The sequence below is a fragment of the Mya arenaria genome, chromosome 17, assembly GCF_026914265.1.
Source record: "Mya arenaria isolate MELC-2E11 chromosome 17, ASM2691426v1".
In the NCBI taxonomy this organism is placed as follows: Eukaryota; Metazoa; Mollusca; class Bivalvia; order Myida; family Myidae; genus Mya; species Mya arenaria.
In genome coordinates, this window is record NC_069138.1 from 8,022,179 (window position 1) to 8,047,327 (window position 25,149).

A 25,149-nucleotide genomic window follows, 5' to 3' on the forward strand; every position below is an offset into this window, starting at 1 on the left:
AAATAATAACACTTTTGGCGTTAGTGCGTTTTAATTTAAGATCTCAACGGTTTCATTTATCATTTGAATTGAAACGAAGTTTTTAGAATAAAAGTTGTATTCTTTTTTTTAAATAATATTTATGCCTGAAATACGTGTCGACATAATAACTCTTCGAGCGTTAATGCGTTTGTATTGAAGGTTATCACATGAATACTTGATAAAAAAAATGTGCTGTAATTTAAGTTGTGCAATTTACGAGCTGTGCATATCTCGGCTGTATTTATTTTCTAATCTCTTTCTTAATCTGTTTTGATATAGCAAAAGTGCATAAGAGAAGATAAGTAATGAAAATATATGTTCGAAATAATATTCCTTAATTCTTTAAAAGAAAAATAAATTATTTTACTATGTTGTAGAATTTTAACTAGTAACATTTCTTTAATTTTCTTGTTTATGTTTGAAATAATTATACTTCATGTTTGTTTACAGTCTCCGTCTTCCCTATTTTTACACACGATATTAATTGATAAATTTATTGCGAACATAATTTTTTTTCTTCTTATTTTTTCCTTCTCCTTTTTGGATACATTTTCTGCAGTTCGTTGCACGGGAAAGACTCGTACATGTACGCAGACAAAAAATTGATGTAACTGTGAAAATGATATCAAGCCCACATTATGCTATAGATAGATACAGTAAAAACTCGCTATGTCGAAGTCGTTGGGACCTTTAAAATTACTTCGAGTAAATGAACATTCGATATAACCGAAATATATTGAGTGTAAAATTAAACGTCGAAAAAGTTCGACATAACCGGAACATCAAGAAAACAGTGTTCGACATAGCGAGTTTCGACAGTAAATAAAATATCCAGACTTAACTATTTTTGATGTTGGCCATTTTCCAATAACAAGGTCAGATATTTATTCTACTTGGGGTGTCCGTAATTGAACTCATCAGACAAAGTGTTCTAGATCTGTGCTTATCCGAAATAAGATCGTGATAAGTTTATCCGAAATAAGATCGTGATAAGTATGAGTATATTTTATGCCCTGGCCTTGTTTACTGTCAAAAGGATTAAAATGTTTTGTATCTCTTTCAAAGTAAACAATACACGGAGAGTCTTTATAAACAAAAACAAATGTATTTTGACATTATTTTTGATATCAAATTATCATTTTTAAAAGTAAATTACTGGTTCAATTTTGATCAAAGGGAACTAACTATAGTTGATTTTAAAAGTAGTTTTTTAAGTTGATATTTTCCCTTCTCAGTTTGCAGTGAAAATATCTTCTGCTGTTATTTCACTGATAAAAACACGATATTTCAACGAAAAGCATAATATATATTTTTTTCGCTTTATCTAGAATGATTTGTTTTTCGTTGCTAAAGTTTCTTAGTGTTCATGATAATTATGAGAGTGGTATTAGAAATTCTTTTGATCTGATATATTGTTGAAAACTTAATTTTAACAAATGAAGTGAATATATAAACATTTTACTGAAAACGAGTTAGTCGCTTTAAACAGTTTTACAAAGCATAGTTCACATTGGCCAATTAGGGTCATATATATGAATAAGTTAATCTCTTTTAAATAATCTTAACCACTTTAAAAGACTATGCGAACATAATACTAATCAGAGTATTTAAAACTCTTATTCGCTTTGTCGCTTGATCAATTGAAAATGAATAATGAAACTTGAAAATTGATAGTAGTGTGTTAAAAGGTTAAAACGCGTTAGAATTACCCATTGCGAAAGGCATTCATTGATTTACATTTTCAATGATAAACTCCAACAGTCGCTTTCTTTAATTATAATTTAAGATCATAAATCAAACTCGAAATGGTTAGTTGTTTGAAAAGTTCTACAATCAAAATTACGTTCAATGTCAACCATTTTAAATAAAATAATTAATTTTTAAAGGCTGATTTGTGTGTGGGGGGTAGGAAGGGGATATGAGTGCGGACTTTTTTATATTTTTATTTAAACATGAGAACCATTAGGTAATACACATTAAATAGATAAAGCGTTGATAAACACATACGAGTACATAAGCTTTTCAAACTACGATGGAAATGTTTGCGATCAATCTCAATTTAAATGCTTTGTTGTCCGGTTAGCGCGGTGGTTAGCGCACTCGCTTCTCACCCAGTCGACCCGGGCTCGATTCCCGGCCAGGGGCCGTAATCAATAAGCAGCTTAGATTGAACTTAAATTTATTATTAGAAACTGTTTTAATATGCCTGAATATTTAGCGGACTAAAAGGATGAATGGAGTCACCGAGGCCTGTCTTACGATATGGATAAGATCAATATTGAATACTGGCCCAGCGCATGTTAGTTTGGTTAGAGATCACCTAGCCGGACAAGTGGGTTTTATCCGAGTACTCCGGTTTCCCCCATAACACAAGACCACGATCTCATGCAACATCGTGCCAACGAGAGTGACTTAGTATAAGTTATCATAACTTGCTTCACAATCGTTGGAAATATATAATGTTTTGTTTTTTTATTTATTCTTAAAACATATATCCCCAAACTAATTATTTAATGAAGAGATACTATATTCTGCAGTGAGCAAAAGCAATGCGGTATTGCATGAGAAACTAAAGACTTTTACTTCATTGTTTTTACTAATATCGTCTCCAAATTATTTCAATATCTATATTCTCCATTGTACTGTTGTGCGAACGTTAAAATATTTTATAAACTTTATTATTAAGAAGATTAAACAAAATTAGTGTTCAAAATTATATTTTGTCCAACGAGATGGCAGTATCTACCAAATTATTCCTGCATTTATTTTGGTAAATTGGGGTCTGTATTCACTAGCGTCTTGAGTCTGAGTGATGTGTGGCACGTAGAGTGGTTCATAGCCATAATTTGACTACGGCGAGGGGTGTACGCTTATTTATACTCACAATCGGACTTGCCCATTCGGTGAGTGCTTCGATAAGTTTGTTAATCATTTTATTTTATTTTGGAGCATAGTGCACATACAAAGTGTAACCCTGGTTAGAGCTACCCTGGTTCTTTAACGTTCACCTGTGTCAATCACTATAAAGCCCCCCCCCCCCCATTAGACGTCCCTCCTGGAAGACGATGAGTATTTGTTTTGCGGTGCGGTAGGGAATCGAACATACCTTAGTTTGAATTTTGAAAAAAATAGCCAGTTATATCAACAAATAATCCCGCGCATTTATACATGAACAATTTCCCATTGTTTCGTTTAATACACCATCTCAGACCGTATTAATAGATCTCGGAAACAAGATTTAGTTTTAATTTTATTTGAAATCAAGAGCAAGTAGAATAAAACTGTCTCATCGTGGTGCAGAAACACGGCCTTGTTTACTCGAAATTTTAATTTTTGGTAGCTTATTGTATCTGCTGTTCACACTTCCGGTACTTCCCATGCTAATCCTGTCCCGTGACCCAACCGGGGAGCCTCGTTTTGGAGTCCATCCTGACCTTGACGTATTCGCGTTATCCAATGAGCGCGGTGTTATGAATTCCATATTGACACTGTTTCTGTGCTTTTTCATTCTATGATGATGGTCCTGTAACGAATCAGCAGTCTTCCCCGTTTCCATTGCACGATCTCTCATTCTTTCTATTTCAGCATTAGCAGCTTTTAATCGCTTCTCCAAACTCTGTATTCTGAATTGGTATTCTTCATCCTTTTGTTTCAACATTTCTGCCTGTCTGACGTTCACGTTTTTTGACGCCATAGATATTCCAAGTCTCACTTTGTATTCTTTCAAAGTGTCGTCGAAATGTTGTTTTTCGGCACGTAGTTTCACATTTTCTCTCTCGAATTCTTCTCTGCTGGCTTGATCCGACTACAAACATAAACATTATAAGATTATAAAATATCAAGTGAATAGTATCACAGAAGCTTTAGTTTAAATCTGCACACTCAGAGATTTACCGTTTTGATATTTATTTAATGTTATTTTTTTGAGAACGAATGACCAAATTTTTGCGTAAATGTCTAGACACCAGTGATATATGTCTGCTGACAAAAGATCAGATCGCAGTTTTTCACATTTACGTTTGTAAATTGATGGTTTTAGCTAAAAGCCTTACTTACGCTTTAAGAAAACTGAGTTTTTTCGGCAGTTTTCAAAACAATTGAGAACTGTTATTTGTGTGAGTTTATGTCTCATATGACTGATTTGAAGGCATTGGTGCTACAAGAATTAAAAAAAGTCAAAACTGTCAATCTGTGAAAGTGCAGTTTTAAGTCTAGTTTCTGTGATACTAAATTCATAAACTATATATTTTATTATCTTTAACCGTGATTACTTATCGCTCATTTCCAAACAAACAGTACACACGAGGGTTTTCAGGAAAGTTTCGTGTATGATTGAACATATTATTAAAGATATAGATGTAGTTGAAGACGAATACCATGTTATCTTTGACTGCACGGAATATGATATAAAGGTGTCCTTAAAGGTGAGCTACAGTTATACGCAAGTGGGAATCGTTTAGACAAACATAAGCGATGAACGATCATGTTTACTCATACTGCTTTACTCTTAATATTTACTACACGCACTTTGCTAAATAAAAATCTAAAACAAAGTATCAGTTATAATGTTTTCTAATGATATTTTAGAGATCCATGTATTCATCTATTCATTTTCTTTTCAAATCACTCGTTAAAAATAAAAACAGTCTTCTCTTAAGGCTTTCGATTCTTACATCAGCTGTCATCTGCGCAATTTCGAGGCTTGTTTCCAGCTCTACAATTTGTTTCCTGTTCCGGCTGATCTCATCCATAAGCTGCTTGTTTTCCTCCTCCCGGTCATTGACACGCTGTATGTCAACTTTCCGTAGGTCCTGTAAAAGAAAAAGTTTACTGAAATAGGTTGATAACCCGACATGCGTGTACTCTCTGAAAGCATTGTTACGCATACATAACAATCGGTTGTTCTTACCCACCATACATTCGTATATGGTACGAGGGACTCTAGCGGGTTCCATGAAGGGCCTACTTTTTATATCAACTGGTACCAATCCTACTCCCAGATATCAATTAGGAGAAAAAATATAAAAAGCGCTCAAAATGTTCAATTTCGGTCTAGAATTGTTTCTTTCCAAACCCACAAACAAACATTTTATACCAAATAAATCTAGGTTCGGAAGGAAAGGTGCCCCTATGTTTCGCCCCCTCTAACACCAAATCCTGGATCCACCCCGGTGAATAGATCGACAATTAAAATAGTGAAAACATAAATGCTTTATCGAATCTTCAAAACCATTGGCTTCTGATGACAACAAATATAGCATAGTCGGCTATTTTCTTTGTATATTAAAATTAATTATTTGATGAAACTATGAACAATTTGTATTTTTAACAAGCTTTTATTGTTCTATAAAGAAAACATATTTGCCGAAAATTACCTCGAGTCTTTCAACTTCATCTCGCAGCCGCTTGAGTTCCTTCTTCTCTGTATTGATCTTCTTCTTTCTCTAAAAAATGAATCTTGACTTAATCTTCAGTGTTTTATATATAACAATTTAGTTACTGTATGTTTATATTATGTTAATATAGAAAGTTTTATAAGAGTGAGATTCATGCTGTCCACATCATGTTTACCTATCAATGTTCGTGTTGACATAAAAAACAACAACAAATAATCACTTTAATGACAAAATCAGTAGTTTCCTAAAGCAAGGGACCAATTGTATCATTTAAGAACATTTAAACAAAAGCAAGATCGCTGCGAACCAAAGGCAAACGTTTGTCCATTATTTTGTATTTTAAATGGCACAAGGGGCATCACTTAACAATTAGGGCTGTCCATCTGAGGTTAGACGTGCACCAGCTTTTTCTTAAAAAATCGTGGACGTTTTTTTTTTTTTATACGTTTAGCCCAAGGCTAAGGTTTTTGCACAACGATGACGGTGGCAATAGCGACACGGAAGCGATGGCAATGCTTCCACGGATTTTCTTCTAACTAAAACATACTTATTTGGGTTTGAGATGCAGTTTGTACGAAAGGCCATTTCGTGTGTCCAATGAAATTACAATAGAAACCCGCTATGTCGAACTCTGTTATCTTGTTGCTCTGGTTATGTCGAACTTTTTTGGAACGTGTTGGGTTTATTTAGATATGTTTAATATTTCGGTTATATTGCCTTTTCGTTATCTCGAAGTATTTTCCGAGGTCAAAATACTTCGACATAGCAAGTTCGGACTGTTTATGATACCTCTTCAAAGCCCTCCGGGTTGGCGGGGTTTCTAAGCCTCTCCAACTCTTGGTTTGCCGCGTTCAGACGTTCCTCCAATCTGAAAGTAAATACTAAAAATATATTAATTTACTCAGCTATTTTGAATAACTTAAAATCTGTCAATTTACTGGTAAATGTTTCGAAATTCATAACATGATACTTGTAACTTTGATTATTCTGTTCAGAACGTCAGTCATGTTCTATCTAACATAAATAATGACATATAGTTTTAAATTAAACAAAAAATAAACAAATGAGCATTTCTTTTAAGTTTATCAAAATGTTAAAATCTTTGGAAATCTGAACAACTCAAAACATAACAAAATAAATCTTTGGTAAAATGACTTAATAAGGCAATACCACAATGTAAATACATCTTCATCAACAAACGTTGTGGTTATCGCATTGGGATGGTCAGTGAAATGGAGTCACTGCATTTTTCAACATGATTAGGAGTACTTTTTCCAATATTCGTTCCAACACTTACAAAAAGTTAAATTACGATTATTAGCCTCATAGGAGTCAGCCTAAGCCACCCTGGTTTAAACAGTTTTTTTTTGTAATATGTATTATATATACAATATGTAAGTAAAGTATTGAGGACGAAGCCAAAGGCTTATATGGAACCCTTTACTTGCTATAAACAAGTAAGAAATGACGAACTCCTGTGAAAGGCCTTTATATACTGTGTAAAATGAAATACAATTATATCCGTTTAAACGAAACACACAGAAAAAATCTTGCTTGACCATTATGACATATGATTATACACGGCAAAGGTGTAATAAATAATTAAAGGAAGCTTAATACTAGTTTAAGTGTAATTATTTACAAATAACCTACCTACCTTGCAATCAAAATCTGATTTTCCTGTTGGGACTTCCTCAGGTTTTCTGTCTCATGTTTACCGACATTGTAGTTGGCACTCGCAACACCCAGTTTTACACGCATTTGACTCACAGTGTTGCGTAGTTCTCGGTTCTCTTTTTCTAAAGCTGAAGCATAGAAACATGCATATTGGTTCTGATGATTAGGGGCATAAATCAACGGATTGTAAATCGTCCAGCTCATGTTTACAATTGTATTTGGCACTCGCAAAGCCCAACTTAATACGCAGTTGACTCACAGTGTTGCGTAGTTCTCAGTTTTCTTTTTCTAATGCTGAAGTAAAGAAACATACAACTTAGTCTCTTAAGGCTGATAATGATCATGATGTGAGTATAGGGAGTAAAAATCGTGCGTCTCATGTGGCACTTTCAACACGCAGTTAACACGCATTCGGCGCACGGTATTGCGTAGTTCTCGACGCTCTCTTTCCAATGCTGAAGCAGGGAAACATACATTGTAAATCGTCCATCTCATGTTTACCAACACCCAGTTTAACACGCCCATCTAAGGCTGAATTAAAGAATTAAATAAACATACCCAGATGCACCTTCCCTTGGTTCTTTATGTTGCGGAGGTTTTAGTTTTCTCTTTTAATTGGTAAAGAATATTAAAATGTTTTATTTGGTATTCCCCAAGCGCAGTTTCACTGTCCGTGTTTTGCTTCGCTCGAACGATCATTAAATACACTTTTATGTCTTTAAAAAACAAAACAAAATGTCAATATAGATAACATGATATACAATTAGACGTTGGAAGGACACGTGCATTGTAACTTTATTACAGTAGCATTGAATATAGGTACCCTTAAAGTCCCGACTTTGATTACATTGTGATAATTTCTTAGCGCATGAATTATTGTTTACTTCAATACAGTTATTCAGACAATTGAAATAAAGAAAATACTAAAAAGAACTTGCTAATTTTGTGTATTTTGATGTAGGATCTTGGTTACATTGTAGCCTACTTAGGTTGCCCCTGTAGGTTTCCTCGTTTTAAATAGTATAGCAAATCGGATAGAAATAACAAAGGTTAGTCAAACCTACATTTAACTTTCTTGTCCACAACAACTCGACCGTCCTGTGCGTGTTTTAACCCTCTTTTGGCATTTTCTTCTTCTGTTTTACACACATTCAAACGCTCCTCTAGTCGAGAAACCTGAAAAGTGAATGGAAATTATGAAAATCATCAATACGCATACCTTATTTTCTAAAACAATACATACTTGAAGCGATTGCACGATTAGGATTGCACGTGTAGGTTCCTATGTCTTATGAGAGTCCTTTGGACATTCTAATTTGAAAAGAACAATTTGATGCAAAAACAGCGTTTAAGAAATTTTCTTAAACGCTGTTTTTGCGTCAAATTGTTCTTTTCAATTATACGATATAATAATTGATGACTGGAGCGTTATCGGGAAACAGCGTCGTCACGTGATGTATGAAACCGACAGTACAACATAATTCAATGACGGATTTGCTCTTTTCATCGTTCAATTTATAAGTATAATTCCAAGTTTTCTACATCAGGCCAATATCTACTTGGATGAACATGTTTAACAACATGATATTGTTCAAACGTCAAATGCTTACTTATAAGTTAGATTGTATCTTAAAGTTGTGTAGTCTACATCTGTATTATTTATATCAGTTAAAGCGTAGTTTATCTGAAATGAACACAATTTCCACACCACTAACGAACCTGGTATTTGAGTTTGGTGATTTCCTTGTCCCGGGGGTCTGGGGCAGATTCCCGTCCGTCCCTGGAATCACCGTTTAGGCGGTATTTCATCAGTTCTTTGTCTTTATCGCTGATCTCCCTGTAATGGAAATGACAGATTTATACAGTCGAATCCTGTTAGCTCGAACGCGCTTGGCTCAATTTCCTCCTTGGCTCTAGCTGGTTTTAAAGGACTGTTTTCTCAAAACTGAAGGTAACACATTTCTGCTTAGCTCGAGTTAATTTTACGGTCCCTAGGAGTTTGAGCCTACGGGGATTGACCGTTATTGCAAAATTATTTGTCCAGTGTTAAATATTTCAAAGTCCATCTGTATCACTGAATACACCAATAAGGAATTAATTTAAAGGCGAGGATGGGGGGAGGCAGTCCCTAATCAGCTGGGAAACATTCTTACGTGTTTTATAGCCAATTGTTCTGTTCTAGATGTTTCAAAGGCAGAATTTGTAGAAGGTTATTGATGCATTCATTAATATTTTATACTACTCCCAAATAAGCAGTACCACAATGAATGCAATTGTTTTATTTACCGAAAAGGATGGATAAATATCGAAAATGATGGTTCTTATGAAGGATACCGTGTTTATTTGAAAGAAACGTGCAGAAAACACGGTAATTCAACCTTATGAAATAATAATCATGCGAATCAACCGCCATCCTTCAATCGTGTTAGGAAATAGTAAAACGTTCAGTACTTTGAATAATACTATGCTCTTAAATGATAAAATGAGTCGAGACTGAGACTGAGTTTCGACCCTTGTACTTTTTTGTAATGTCGGGTCAGATCACCGGAAGTTTATATCTTTTCGCTTATTAATATAAGCCAATAAACAACTTACCTATAGGCTGCTTCCAGCTGGAACATTTTCTGGACCAGCGCTCTACTCGTCTTATCATCCATGGCGCTCATTGTGTGTCCGTTCGTACACTAAATGACTAGATGAATACGACGTCTTAAAACTTTAAAACACTGTAATCCGTTTTAAAAATCGTCTCTCTGCATTTCCTAGTATCTATATGGATGCGAAGTTTTATTAAAACGATGTAAAGAAATCCCTTTCCATGTGTTGTTAGAAGGTTTGCACTTATCAACTGAAACTCATTTTATGTCTCACGAATATAAACAAAAAAGTAAACATGACTAGTTGAATATACAGTAGATTGAATATTGAAAGTTAACTTAATCAAAAGAAAGTTTACGCTCGGCAACATTCGAATGCATTCTATTATTTTAACTGAAACTTGAGATACTAGATATATCAGCGAATAAGTACTATGCAATTAATGGCCATTGATAGGGTCTGAAACACTGACAAATGACTCCGAGTGTTCGCAATTTTAAACAATGTTAATACTTATCAACACATCATAAACATATGGTGCACGTATTGTTCTGTAAAAAATGACATAACGAGACCACGAACAACACATTTGAATAAACGAAAACTCATACTTTTCTGTCAATAGAACTTGTTACTAACAGCGTGAATCAGAAACAACACAAAATAGAAGAAATATTATTTTCATTCTTTTGTTCGTGTGTTATTCCCTATTTTTTTTGCTAATGACATAACTATAGAATGGTGTAATGTTTAATTAGGTTGATGTTGATTACCTCCAGATAATATCGCGGGTATTCTTGGTTTGGTTTAAACCCCCAGTAAATTTACATTTTACTGACCGTTCCAAGGCGGTACCTAACAATTCTTGATAAACATACCAATTATTTATATATATAAATATCTAGTATTTATGCACGGTGCTGTTTGTAGAGTTGTGTGTTGTTCTATGTTTCTTGTTTGTGAATTTGTGTTCTATGTCTTTGGCGTTTGCCTATTGCCACTTAACCGGGTTTATGTTTAAACTTTTTGCTACTGAGCATGTTTCTGTAGCTTTTTGCATATATATTGTTTTAAACATTTTGTTGTTTTGGAACGTTTTCAATATCCAGATGTACAAAGTTGGATCAAAATCAAAATAATTAAGACAGTAAGACAATCGATACAAACAAAATATAAACTTATCACGTCAGAAATAAGAGGGAAACTTTGATATTAATGATTTGTCTCTCTTCTGGTGTTTAGTTAATTTAATTATCATTCTTTTGTCATTTGACATTGTTATTTTCGTTTTGTTTCTTTCAAAGTGTTCCCCCCTCTCAGTTTTCCGAGACAATACGACTACACAGGAGAAAAAAGATAGAAAGCAGTGTCTTTTTAACGCATAATCCATGATAACAATATAAAACGCTCGACATACCCAGTCAGTTAAAACTAAAAAGAAAAACACGAGAAAAAGATAGAAAGCAGTCTCCTTTCCATTTATTGAATAATTAATGAAAACAATGTGAAACGCTCGATATACCCAGTCAGTTAAAAATAAAAGCAAAAAACCCACTTCCGCTCGAGATACGTGATTCATCATAAATTTCCTCGAGTAATGTTTACTTATTCAGTTACACAAATACTTGCGGAATAAAACAAAAGTATCTCATAAAATCAAAAACAAGATACTTGCTTTAAAATCAATTGTGTGTCCTCATTTTGAAAAAGGAACATTTCCATACTTTACTTAGATACATAAATGCTTCGGATTTTTTTAAATATATTTAAAAAAAAATAATGCAGTAGTATTCAATATTGAACTTAATTTTATCTTATTAGCATTATTATTTTCTATTGGTCAGTTATTAATAACAAGTAATCCGATAGCTACATCGTTCTTTGATCCAATTAAGATCAATATTGAATATCAGCACTGGACGCTTATCAATATTTTTAATGTGATCAAAACAGTGCATGGTTCTAAAGTCATTCGTTCGATATTTTGTTAATACATTTTGATTGAAGCACATTATGTTTCCTTGTTTTAACATAGTCTGAATAAATTATGTATACATGCTTATAAATTAGAGAAAGAAATTCGTGTTCTAATTTTCAATTATCATTTATTTTATAAATCAGTCATCTACCAAATATCAAAAATCTCCACTAAGAATAATGATACTAATATAATATCAAATGCAACGTTCAGAAAATTTCGTATATACCAATTATAACGTAAAACAAACAGAAGTAAATAAACGAAACTTCTTATAAATACTTTATTATAACATTCAAACCACTTTGGTTATTTATCTTTGAACTTTGTTTAACTTCAGCAAAGTATATATAATTTTATAGTCATTTGAAGTCATTAACATGTCAATTAGGACAAGTCATTTTCATTCGATTCACATACGTTAACTTTCGAGTATTCACACAGTGACTTTATAAGTATATCCCATTGCCGTTCCTCATCTAGGTTTCCCACCAGTGAGTTTGGATTTTGGTGGCGGTACAAACTGAACGGAATTTTTCTTCTCGCCTCCTTTCGCAACACTTTCACGACGCAAAAGGCCTTTGGGCTGCTTTTCAGCTGCGTTTGTTGACGACCTTTCAGTCAATGTCCCAGCTTTTTTAACACCGTCGGATGCCCTATCACTCTGTTTCGGTCTATCTGTCAAACTACCAACAGTTTTTTCCAATCCCTTTGGAGTTTTTGTTGCAAACCTTACTGGACCTGGTCCATTCATCGCCACGCTGACTTTACTGTCTGAAGAACTCACTGAACCTGCCCCACGTTTATCTTTGTTTCTCGTCGTGTATTTGTTGATCGACATAGCTGTTTTACTCATCTTGTGCTGATTTCGTAAAATATCCAAAACAGCCAGTGCGTCTTTTAAACGTTTCTCGGTGTTATTAAATTGTTTTTGCATTTGTTTTTCATTGTCCTTCATTTCTTCGGACATTTTCTTTCCGACATTTTCCCCCGACACCTTTACGCCAAGCAATATTTTTGCGTCTTTCAGTCTTTGTTCGTAAGTTTTTCTATCTTCTTTAAGAAGTTTATAATTGCGTACAATTTCTTCTTTCATTCGTCTTTCTTCTGCCTCCTCTTCCAGAGTGTGTGCTCTCTCTTCTTGACAAACTTGTAACTGCTCTCGTAGCTTAGATTGTTCTTTCTCAAGTTTCTTAATTTCATTGTCTCTATCAGTGGCAATAGTTTTATCACTTTCCAAGTTAGTATGCTCAGTTTCTACTTCGACCTTTAGTTTCTTTATTTCTTTCTTATCATGAACGATATGCTTCCTTATTGCCATTGTACTCTCCGGGTTTGCAGGATCTCGCATTCTGTCAAGTTCTGACGAAGATGCCGTAAGTCTCTCCTCAAGCCGAGCAACAAGAACTTGTGATTCATTAAGATTGGTCCTTAAAGTCTCTTTGTCATCATTAAACTTTGAAACGTTCGCATTAGAAACGGCAAGCTTAGCTCTCAACGAGTCAAGCTTTGCCTCTAGCGACTTTCTTTCCCCATCAGCACTATCGATTTTCTTTTCAATGGTTATGTTAAACGCTTTGACTTTAAGAAGTTCTTGTTTTGCATCTTCAAGTTCAACCACTGTCGATCTTATTTGATGATCCAGGTTTACTAAGGAACGTTGTTTGTCTTTTTCTAGCTCGTAGTAATCTGGAGGCGGATCGTTTCTATCCATTGCCTCTGGATATCGTGCAGTAAGATTTGCCATATCTTGTCATTGATAGATATGTTTTAACGTTCTGAGTCTTGCAAATTATCTGCATAGCCGGCGCAGTGCATTTTTTTGAAGGAACATTTATCTGCAAAGAAACGACATATTTTTTTAATAATAATACTAATCATAATAACAATGATGATACTACTACTACTACTACTACTACTACTACTACTACTACTACTACTACTACTACTACTACTACTACTACTACTACTTCTACTACTACTTCTACTACTACTACTACTACTAATAATAATAATACTAGAAGAAGAAGAAGAAGAAGAAGAAGAAGAAGAAGAAGAAGAAGAAGAAGAAGAAGAGGAGGAATGATTATAATTATAAGAAGAATGATAACAACAACAACAAAATAACAACTACGACAACGACAACAACATAATAAAAATAATTATAAAAATAATAATAATAATAATAATAATAATAATAATAGTAATAATAATAATAATAATAATAATAATAATAATTATTATAATAATAATAATGATAATAATAATTATTTTTATTAGTATGACAATAGTTATCATGATAATTATGTTTATAATGATAACTTGCCTATACACATAATAAATAAAAAAAAGAATATTCTATAAAAAACTTAACAGGTACATTTTTGTTCTCTTATAAATACATGTACATTAATTACATGAATAAGATATTTGAATTGTACAATCAAATTTCTATACATAGTATATTCACAGTGCTTTAAATTGTATTATTATATAACAATCCAATTCAATTCATTCATTTATTCACCGACAGACAATCCAATTAGTTACAAAACCGAACTTTGTACCTAAATATTTTTCGCATGTGTATTCAAAATAATGTTACAATTTTATAAGAAAAGTAGTCAGTATGTTTGAATAATGGCTCATACGGATATACGAAATCAAGTAAAAATACAACTTACCAAAGTATCCTGTAATGTTGGAAACTCATATTTATCAAATTATAGTGTCAATGGAACATTTAAATTTAACATTCCTTTGACGGCTACACTGTCTATTATAGAAATCAGTGAGCAGACTGTATCGTGTTGCAAAGAGCATTGTTCTTGGTCAATGGTTATCAAATTCGAGCCGGCTAAACAAAATTAAATAGTGTCAATATCGATACACGTTTATTACAATTCGCTACATGATTGTTTATACAAACTTTTTAAAAATGAGTTTATGATATATTTTGCTTGAAATGGATAGTATTAGGTTTTCTTTCCGGTAAGTTTATTATTTTTGTATTTTTTTACCATCTTTCACTTTTTCTGTTTTTCTGGTCTTATATGTTTCTTTTTTTCTAATAAGTTAATAATGTTTATCGTCCCAAAGTCCATGATTGCCAAATGAACGCAACATTTACTTGTATTAACAGTGGAATTTACGTTCACTTTCTAAGTAATAAGTTGATAGTGTTCATTTCACCAACACAATCAGTCCATGATTATCAAATATATGCAACCTTTACGTGTATTAACAACGGATTTTTTGTTTACTTTCTAAGTATGCCGAGGAACCCTCACGTTCTATAATGATGCAAGATGACACTCTAACGCCACACAATCAGGACTCTTCACCTTCTCCAATCTTTTATCTAAGCGAGGACGACGACATTCAGGAGGAATCAAATCGAAGGCGGACTGAAACAGACTCATCCAGAAACCCGCAGGCATTCTTTCCACCTTTAGTGGAACATAAGTCAAAGTCGAGCTATTCAACCCAAGGAACAGGTGATACCTCGAAGCGTTCAACATCTGAAGACGAGCTGCGATCCTTGTCAACGACTCCAAGATACTCGCATGAGGATTTGGGTTAGTTGTTGTCCATTTTTACACCAACTACAACGTTGTTTTGTCATTATTTTTGTGATTTAAGTTACCGGTGATTAATTCATATACTAAGAAAATAAATCGCAAACTACAAGTTATAATTAAAAAGTAATTTATAACATATTTTTAGTATACAATGTTTTATAAAGACATAGTTTCCATTGCATTATTGATATTCACAACAGTTTTGAGGAATTTTCGTTGAGGCCATATAACGTCGCGCCGTACTCATATACTCTTTATGTTTTGATAACTCAGCCTTACAGAGATTGAGTCCAGTAGTTTTTACTTTTAATCATCCTGACCATGTTGGATGCCATTTTCGCTCAAACCCCGTTTTCGACTACTGGGATTGTCCATACTGTTTTCTATGTATTAAGAAATCTAATATAGTATAATTATCCTAAATATATGTTATAAAATGGTCATGATAAATATTATACTAAAATGAACACAATTGTACTGTTCGGTAAAGCTTATACATATTTGCTTGTTTTCAATCAAACCATTTCAGGCAGAATAGTATCTCCACCCCATTCCAGTGACGACGAAGATACGCCAACGCTTGACCTCACCGACAGAACCACATTCATCGAACCAGTCAATTTTTCCGACACGCTATCAGCTCGTCACGTTATCCTGAAATCACGATCTTCCAATAAGGCCGCTTATGCTCAAGGGTCAACATTCAACGATTCTTTCAAAACACACACTGCGACGACGTTTACTGATGCTCAAGGAACAAATTCCTCTGACAAAGCATCGACTAAGTCATTAAAATCGTCCATCAAGCCAGTAAATCAGCCTGCGAAACCACAACTGTCACTCATACGACGGAAGAAGGAGGCGACCAACAAATCAAGGCAATCTTCCGGTGGAGAGTCATTGAAGTCGTTGAACACACTTAGTTCCGGGCATCATAAAATAAACGTCCACAGGTAAGTTATACCGTATAATTATTGCCTCCCTATTAGTACATCTTGTCAAACCGAGGAAATCCTGTTGACCAAGCCCTTTAACTATAATTAATTCTTAAAATATGGGTTTAGTATTTCACTAACGTTGCAGAGTCATGAATTGACGTCTGTTACCAAAATGTAAACAAAGCGGATTAACGGCATGGACGAAATTGTAGAACGTAAACCTCGTATCGTATTGTACTATGACGTCAGTGGGTAGCAGTGCACAAGCGGGTAACAGTGCGCTAACGGGTAACGGTTTGGGCTAATATTGAATTGTTACGCGATGGAGTTCACTACACATTGTATAGGAATAGAATGAGTGAAGTTTATGAAATGAAAGTGTATACTCCGACAAAATGCATAAATGCATAAGGCAAATGTATTATGAAATTATTTTTTTCGTATAAAGAAGTATTGTATTGTTATACAAAATACAGTTTAGTTGTCTTTTCCATAAGAAAAAAAATAAAACAAAATCAAAGATTTGTAAAGGGTCATGCGTTTAGTCGTGGAGAAAAACATAGACAAAAATCTTTCAACATCGATATCAATAGTTAATCTTGATGGGAAGTGTATAATTCAATAAAAACATATTCATAATCAAATAAAAGATGAAACAAATTATTTTTTGTGAAATACCTAATTGGTATAACTATTTACGTAAAAATTCTTGCTACCAGATTTCGAGCTGCGGAGTTGATGTCAATGAGGATGTCGGCTGTGGACGAGAATCTACGAGACATTATGTATGATGCCGAGACTGTTACCAGAGATCTTTCTAACGAACAGGACCACAGGTAGTACATTTGCCATTTGTTTGTGAATATATCTTGTGTTTTCTTGGCGTTTTTTTATTAATTTCTTTAAGATCGAATGAGTCTTAAGTTGGAAGCTTATAAAATCATATCGATTCCGTTTTTAAGATAGAACCAATCGCCAACCCATCGCGGTGTCAATTTTAAGAGGCCCTGAGAAAGTAACCGGGTGGGGATCGAACCTACAACCTTTTGGGGTACACGATTCTGAACCCTCCTCCGAATAACTCCATAAGTATATGTGCTTATATATGATTGAATACTGTGATAATAACATACTGCATTCTTTATGTCAAGTAACCATTGATAATATCATTAAAGCTTACTCTTGTCAAATGCTCACCTGTTTTCTATGACAACGATATTTGTCATCATCGTATAATTATTTATACCAGACGGATCGTTTTGGTCGATAATTACGTTACGTTATGTTAATTATACTCAATAAATGTTTGACCCCTAATGTATCTACGTAACGCCCAGTAACGTAATGACCGTATCAAACATACGTATTGTAAAATCAAAACTAAAAACGTATAAAAAATTCAGGACACTGTTGGAGAATACGTTGAAGCAGATCGAGGAAGACAGAAAAGACCTCAATTTGAAAATTGCCACCCTCCGAGTAAAGCTAGGTATGGTATTTGGCTTTATATTCATAGCGCTTTTTGCGATCGTTCGGAAAAGAGTGATTTCGCGTGTTTTTCAATAAGTGTAATTTGTTAAATGCGAAAAGATACATTTCAGGTGATTTTGCTCCAACCATGCAATGTCTCATCTTTTTAAGTGTTACATTTATAATTAACGGGTGCATCTGCTCGTCGTTCGTATAATAAAACTGTTGTTCAAGCGCCGATTTAGTTGTATAATTCATTATACTATGGAATGACATATGCTATTTATAAGAAAAACATCGAAATTTACCTCTTTCCAGATGATGGCATACGTCCATTATTTGAAGAGGCATATATTATAGTTTCTATAATATGTATAGTGTATTAAACATTATTTAGAATAAATGTTTCTTTGCAAGGTGTCGCAAATTCCAACTTCAACGTCAGCAAAACTGAATGCGATCAGATGAGAAAGAAATATCAAGAGACAGAAATACAGAAGGTATCCGTAAAGATAAGTGTTTGTTTCCGATTTTTCGACCTTCTCTTTTTACTCACTCTCGAAGTAAGAATTATAAGCTTTAATTTGTTTTCTTTTCTTTGTATATATTTGTAGCAGATTCTTGAACGGGAAAGCACGTTAATTTAACCAGCGAATTTTCAACGGCTTTCATTTCGAAAAATAAAAAACCTACTTTGCTAAAATTATAAGGGTACCCTTCCTAACCTATAACGTTTGGCAGTGAAATCGAAAGCAAATGTTTTCTTCCACTCCATAGAAAAAGATCAAAATATATGGGCATGCTGGAAACCCTTTTAAAATTATTTGCAAAGAAAATATTTGAAGTGAATGATTTGCAAACCGTTAGAAATGGCACACAATGTTATTGGGTCACTAGGCATCAAATATTAACATATTTGTGGGTAAAATGAGTTTAAAGGTAAGTGGAGTTACTTGAACTCATTTTAAATATCAGGGACCGGTTTCAAACAAAATTATTCCCTCTTGATTTCATATAATCTTATTAGAGAGTAGTAATAATAACAATCAAATTAGATATTTGATAAGCTATTGCTTAGTTAGTAAATCGACTTTAATTTCTTTTCGAAACTTTGCCATGTTTGCCTATTACTATTTTCCCAGGCGAGGCTAGAAGAGCGAATTAAGACGTGTACCAAAGAGCTCGAGAAAATGAAAGATCCGAATAATCCTGAGAGCAACGTCAATCTGAAGAAAATTGTCGTAAATGACAGGTAACTAAAGGTCATGGTGTTAAAATTTAAATGTGATAAAATCACAATTTAATAATAATAGGTTATTCTTATTTTTTTTCTTGGGAAGTATAAAGCTTGTCTTTTTAAGTTATACGTATTTAATTATTTTGGAGTATCAATCAATGTTTTATTCACTTATTACATGAATAATATAAATTTTCAAAGGCGCTTGAAAAGAAGTAACTTGGTACTTTGATGAAGAATATGAAATTGGATATATAGCATATTTCAACTGTTTGTAAACTTTGTAAAAGATCGGTAATTGTTCATTTTTGTCATGGGTATTTAAACTAATTATCCAAAATGTTTTTCAGAAGTCTAACTTCCAAGTTCCTTGCTTAATATAAATGACACAAAAGTAGCTTTAACAAGTACTTTAATTTCTTTGACACATTCCATGACTTAAATGTACAATATAGCATCTTTGTATTTCTCTATGCCACGTGACAGGAAGGAGATTCGACGCTTGCGCACTGACCTAGAGGGTGTAAGGTCAGAGAGGTCAGAGGTCCAGAAACTTATACAGGACCGGGATGAAAAGATAAACATGCTGAAAATCTACATTGGAGAAGGTGAGATCAATGAAACTTTGGTAAAAAATACATTCATATAAAAATGTTCCAAAAATATATTACATGTATTGTTTTGCTACAAATTAACATCTTATGAATTGCATTAACTAGAAATATCCAGACCAAGATATTACATAACAAAATTCATATACCTGCATTTATTTTTAAAATTGCCTTATTTAATTGCTTAATATTTGCGCTGTTGTTCTTGTTTCTTTCATTTAAAATATTTGATTGATTCAGTCAAGGATCAGCTGTCTGAAGTACATACAGAGTCGGAGACAGCTGGGATAAGCGTGGTAGGGGAGAGAAAAAAGAGACAGGAGGTGGAAGAAAAGTACAACGAGCTGCTCAAAGGTAATCACCTTCTTGTTTTGAAACCTTTTAAATACGCATTGTCTCCGAACAGGCGAGGGCGATATTAAGCGTTGCAAGAGGAAAAAAACATGAGGTAGAAGAGTACAGCGAACTGCTCAAAGGTAAGGGTAAATTCCCTTTCCTTCATCGTTTGTCAACTTTTCAAATACATATTGTTTCTGAACGCGAGCATTAGTGTTGTAGGCGAGAGAGAGAGAGAGAAGGAGAAAAAACAGGAGGACAACGCATGCACATTGCCTTTGCATTTACTAAATTCATTGAATACGTTAAATTTTGTAAGGGAGAGAGAAAATGGGCAGGAGGTCAACGCAGAAACATTAATCTTATGAATGCATAATTCTCCCGTGCCTTTTCTAAACTTTTATCATATAAATTGTTTCGACATCGGCGGCGGCGAGGATATGCAAAGAAGGAAGTGAGAAAAAGAAACAGGAGGCCGGAGCATAAAAAACGAGCAGCTCAATGATAAATAGCTTCTCTCCACTTTTTCTAACATTTGAAATATGATTTGTCTCAAACTGGAGACGGCGAGGATAAGCGTTGAATTGGGAGAGAAAATGTATGTTATAGTTTATTTTCAAGTGAGAAAAAATGAATGCGTATTGATAACCACTAAGGGTTAAAAAAATAACACAACATATATATTTGAATTGCAATAGAAAAGACGATATTTGACGAGAAGATGACTGCCATTCAGAGCCAGCTGGAGGCGGCAGCGATGGGAACGTCTGGGGTTCACCAGCAGTACGAGATCTACCGCGAAAAGGAAGATGAACTGCAAAACAAGGTAATGGCAAAATCATGGATTATGTGTTTGTTTAAGGTAAGCCATGACCAGTAGCAATTTTTGTATAAATTATCGACGGCTTACCTCAAGAAAATACCTTTCAACACAATGGAGCAATTGTTCTGTTATTTATTTTCTAATATTTTTTGGTTGCACAAATTTAAAACTTGAACGCTTTATTGTTTCAGATGAGGAGTGCAGAGCGGAAATTGCGGGACGTGTTGACGGAAATAGAGCAACAGAAGAACCGCAACATGCCCAAGTGTACGGCGTCGTCCATCAAGTTTCATCAGTACAGGATGTCAAGATCGGTTCTTGTGTCTGAGACATCGCCCCATGTAGCCGTTGTTACAAATCCAAACAGCAGTGTTGCTGCTTCCGGTAGGAATATCATTTGGTTTACATGTTTTTATTGTAATTTGTCTTGCCTTCGTCACAATACACATTACACACTGTCCAGTTACCGATTGTCACTGCAACTACTTGCTACTAGCTGGAATAGGACTTCTTTTAATGCAATATTTAATTCTGTTACTGCAATACTCGCCTCAATTACAACAAGTCTTGCTTCTGTTATTGTAATATTCGCTTCTGTTTGTTGCTGTAAACTTGCTTCTGTTACAATATTTCATGCATCTGTCACTCAAGTATTCACTTATGTTGTTGTCATTCTTGTTTATGTAACTACAGTACTTACAATTGTAACTGTTATAATTTCCTCTCTTACTTAAATGCTTATTTCTGCACTGAAATAAGCATTCATAACTGCCAAACCTGACTACCAACATTTTTCTACGATTAATTATTGCAACTTATTGTATAAAAGGTCATCGGCCACACATACACAATATCTACAAACGTCATGATAACTTATGTTGTAATGCATGACATAAACTCGAAACGTTATTTACTAATTTGTAACAGGTAGGTACATTTATTCTTATGTAACAGATGATACATACATATATATATATAGATAGATTGTTCAATACCATTATAATTGTTTATTGCATCTACTGCAGGCTATCTTGGAAAAACCGTCGTTTCAACCAAACCAACAACTTCGCTTCCTGGTTCAAAAGGCGGGTCAAAGCAGACGACGCCGCGGGTAAAAGGAGGCTCACTTCCGGCAAAACGATAAACCAAATGAGATATGATATAGACATGCAAGTGTAAATAAAGCATTCTGTTTGTTATACCTTTTGTTCAAAAGGAAATTTGTATAAAGGTGTATTCATAGAAAGAGAACTCATTAAATTACTTATATATCATATTTGAATTTTACGTTTGTATAGGTTGCCAAAGCGCTGGTTAAATTCTATGGTTATTTTAGAAAAGGTTTGGTTTAGTCTTTAACAAAAAAAAAAAAATAATATTTATGCAAAAAACTAAAGAAACAAGCACAGCAGCAAAAAGTTTAAACATAAACCTGGTTAAACGCTAAAGACATAGACGCTTATAAAAGCATGTTATACAATATGAAGCATTATCTATACAAACGACTTGGCGAATGCAAATATTAGAAAATAAACCTACATAGGGGTACATTTTAAAATCTAAGAGACACAACCGTACAACACCACAAACGGACCCGGACGCATCAAAAAAGCTTTATCAACACAAAATGGGATTATTGATTTCGAACGGTCACTGAGTCACGAGTCTACCGGAGATTTTAACTGTAGCAATAGACTCACACTGTTCCCAGCATGTATACATTATCACCAAATTAAAAATGTTAACCTCATCTTTGACAACAGTTTTACAGAGATTGAGAAGGGTAGTCTTTAGTTTACATATGTTTAAACCTTTTGCCACTGAGCTTGTTTCTGTAGTCTTTTTGCATAAATATTGATATTAACAGCAGTTTTGTGAGTGCCATGTGGAAGCTGTAAAAAGTCGCCCAGCACTTACATTTAATGTTGTCATAATTTCCAGTTTTACAGAGACTGAGAACGGTAGTCTTTAGTTTACATATGTTTAAAAATTTTGCTAATGAGCTTGTTTCTGTAGTTTTTCGCATAAATATTGAAAGCAATGCAGAATAATAAAACTAACTTGCTAACTAAAGAGTATTCAACACCTACAACGATACGTTCATTACGACATTTTATACAAGTGAATCGAGCCGGCCCATGAGTGCCAACTCTTTAAAACTTCGATGCAGTCATCAAAGACAGGCATCTGACAAATCTCGTCTTTGCAAATGCATAGTTTAAAAAAATGTCTTTAAACTGGTTTAAACACCCAGTAAATTTTAATTTTTTGACCGTTCCAAGTCTGTACTGTCATTGATAAACACATCTAGTTTTTTTATAAAGTATACATGCACTGTGTTGTTTGTGTAGTTTTGTGCTGTTGTTCCATGTCTCTTGTTTGTGAGTTTTGTTTGTTTTCGTGTTCTACGTCTTTGGCGTTTACACTATGCTATTAAACGAGGTCAATGTTTAAACTTTTGGCTACTTGGCTGGTTTCTGTATTTTTCATATAAATATTTAAAGTGAATGCATCATTGTACAAAGGTACAAGGTGATAATTTATAAACCAGCATTACAAGACGTCAGTTGGTTATCAACTTAAAAAAACACAACGTCAGGCAAGGGCAAAAAAAAACTTTATAAGAAGTTTTACACTTTTGATACTCGTATTGATGTAAAATACGATCCCTCCCAGCGGTGTTTGTGTTCTTCTCAACATGGAATAATGACAAAAAAATCAGAAAAATATTATAATTGTAATTATCAGTCTTTTGTATTGTTTTCTACCAATTTCCTCATGTAGTTTTCTTTTCACCCTTTCATTAGGCTCTTTTTCGTTTATGGAAATGCTTATTTCCTTTCATATTGTTTTTGTTTGTTGGAGGTCAAATTGAGTTCAAGGAAACTATGAGCATCGCTATTTCCGATGAATGTACTCGCTCACCTGGAAAATAAGACATGAACAGGAAAGGTTTTACATGAAGGTAAGTAGCGGCCGGTATAGGTCAATATAGGTGCGAGATCAACTTGAATCCGAGAGATTTTCACAAAAAGGTTTGCTCCCAAACAATAAACATTATACGAAGAGCAATCATAGAACTATACACACTTTTTAGCCGTATGTTATGACATGAACCACCACATTATTTCTTTTATAATTATTTTTCATTTGTAACTTAGTTTAAACATATTTATTTTACAACGATTGTGAAACAAGTTATTACAACATTATTTAATCACTCTCGTTGGCACGATTTTACGCGAGAGTGTGATCTTGTGTTGTGGGGGAAACCGGAGAACCCGGAGAAAACCCACTTGTCCGGTTTGGTGACAACATACCAAACTTACATGCGCCCAAGCCGGGAATCGAACCCTGGTCGCCTAGGTGAGAAGCGAGGGTGCTAACCACTGCGCTAACCGGACTGTTTTGAACTGATTATGTGATGAAATGGTTGATGACATACTTTGTCCAAATAGATAAGAAATTAGGCGTTGATTGACTTAACGTCTTGGTGCTCAGGTGAGCTAAAAACTAAACAAACATTCGTCACAAAAGTATCATTCCATTGGTATAAATACTTTTCTTACTCTGAAGTTGAGAGGATTTTGCCGAGATATAGCACTCCTTTTAAAGCAAAAACAGGGACATCAGAGAGATAGTCAGGTAGATTTATTTTTCGAAATAATAAATATCGTTTTACATTCTTTCAGTATCTAAACTTAAGAAAATGTTATCGTTACTGTTAATGTTACACTCTTATTCAAAATTAATAAATACACATGTATATCAAACATATCTTTTGATTGTTGAACCTGTACCTAAGTATTACTTAATCTATTAATGTTAATTACTGCTAACAAAATTGTAACCGTGTACTTATTAGCCGAAGTCGCAAACATATTAAATGATGGGTGAGTGCTAAATTTTGTGCGATCTACTCTCGCCTCATAAGGTAGAAAAACCGTGTTTTCTGCTCCTTTCTTTCAAATTCTACTCGGCACCATTGTTTTCGACATGTATTTATTCTTAGTGGTATATCAAATCAATTGTATTTAATTGTGGTGAATCTCATTTGGGAGTAAGTGTGCATAATTAATTATTAGTATCAATAACTTGTATTTTCATATTGAAACAACAATGTTTCATTGTAAGTGAGTCGCTCCTGTTTTTGGACCAAAAGTTAGTTTTCCCGGTAATGCATCTGAAAATACTTATGTTATAATTATTTTACTCTATGATGTAGAAATTGCAGAAAAATACATTTATAGCATTAACAAGTATTTCAGTTTAAGTGTAGTTCGAACCAACACCGGTAAAGTCAAGAAAACAATAGAAAACCACCGGCTTGTCCTCACGGCAACCGCGACTTTAACAAAAAAAAGTGGTGGACCTGTTAAGGATACATTGATAAAATAACGTGATAATATGTTAATCAACCAATCACATAATACCACAGCCGTAATCAATTTTCAACCGCGTTATTAACGCTAATGAAAATTGT

General features: G+C 34.0%; 3 protein-coding genes across 3 annotated transcripts; 1 reads left to right on the forward strand and 2 right to left on the reverse strand.

Moving 5' to 3' along the window:
• Positions 1-3,258: 3,258 nt before the first annotated feature.
• LOC128224565 (cingulin-like) lies at positions 3,259-9,986 on the reverse strand. Its single transcript, XM_052934452.1, has 8 exons — positions 9,690-9,986; positions 8,814-8,931; positions 8,159-8,270; positions 7,075-7,222; positions 6,207-6,285; positions 5,397-5,465; positions 4,695-4,832; positions 3,259-3,826 (listed from the first exon to the last, which is right to left on the reverse strand). The coding sequence occupies exons 1-8, from the start codon at positions 9,758-9,760 to the stop codon at positions 3,308-3,310; spliced, it is 1,254 nt and encodes a 417-aa protein (XP_052790412.1). The 5' UTR covers positions 9,761-9,986; the 3' UTR covers positions 3,259-3,307.
• Positions 9,987-11,227: 1,241 nt separating this feature from the next.
• Positions 11,228-14,480, reverse strand: LOC128224679 (paramyosin-like). The gene is made up of 2 exons (XM_052934647.1): positions 14,355-14,480; positions 11,228-13,508 (listed from the first exon to the last, which is right to left on the reverse strand). The coding sequence occupies exon 2, from the start codon at positions 13,415-13,417 to the stop codon at positions 12,146-12,148; it is 1,272 nt and encodes a 423-aa protein (XP_052790607.1). The 5' UTR covers positions 13,418-13,508; positions 14,355-14,480; the 3' UTR covers positions 11,228-12,145.
• Positions 14,481-14,559: 79 nt separating this feature from the next.
• On the forward strand, positions 14,560-23,259 carry LOC128224688 (golgin subfamily A member 5-like). Its single transcript, XM_052934661.1, has 12 exons — positions 14,560-14,661; positions 14,942-15,248; positions 15,781-16,204; positions 16,909-17,025; positions 17,593-17,678; positions 18,077-18,159; positions 18,802-18,911; positions 19,383-19,504; positions 19,748-19,861; positions 20,542-20,669; positions 20,858-21,050; positions 21,692-23,259. Exons 2-12 carry the CDS (start codon positions 14,969-14,971, stop codon positions 21,808-21,810), a joined length of 1,776 nt encoding a protein of 591 aa, XP_052790621.1. The 5' UTR covers positions 14,560-14,661; positions 14,942-14,968; the 3' UTR covers positions 21,811-23,259.
• The last annotated feature ends 1,890 nt before the right edge of the window (positions 23,260-25,149 follow it).

Bases quoted from the DNA above. Each gene is read 5' to 3' on its own strand.
- LOC128224679 (XM_052934647.1), bottom strand. From the start codon at position 13,417: ATGGCAAATCTTACTGCACGATATCCAGAGGCAATGGATAGAAACGAT.
- LOC128224688 (XM_052934661.1), top strand. From the start codon at position 14,969: ATGATGCAAGATGACACTCTAACGCCACACAATCAGGACTCTTCACCT. The intron at 17,679-18,076 runs GTATGGTATTTG...TTTCTTTGCAAG, and splicing joins CACCCTCCGAGTAAAGCTAG to GTGTCGCAAATTCCAACTTC. The intron at 19,862-20,541 runs GTAATCACCTTC...GAATTGCAATAG, and splicing joins GTACAACGAGCTGCTCAAAG to AAAAGACGATATTTGACGAG.
- LOC128224565 (XM_052934452.1), bottom strand. From the start codon at position 9,760: ATGAGCGCCATGGATGATAAGACGAGTAGAGCGCTGGTCCAGAAAATG. The intron at 7,223-8,158 runs GTAGGTTTGACT...TCTATGCTTCAG, and splicing joins TGTGGACAAGAAAGTTAAAT to CTTTAGAAAAAGAGAACCGA. The intron at 3,827-4,694 runs GTAAGAATCGAA...TTATGTTTGTAG, and splicing joins TTGCGCAGATGACAGCTGAT to TCGGATCAAGCCAGCAGAGA.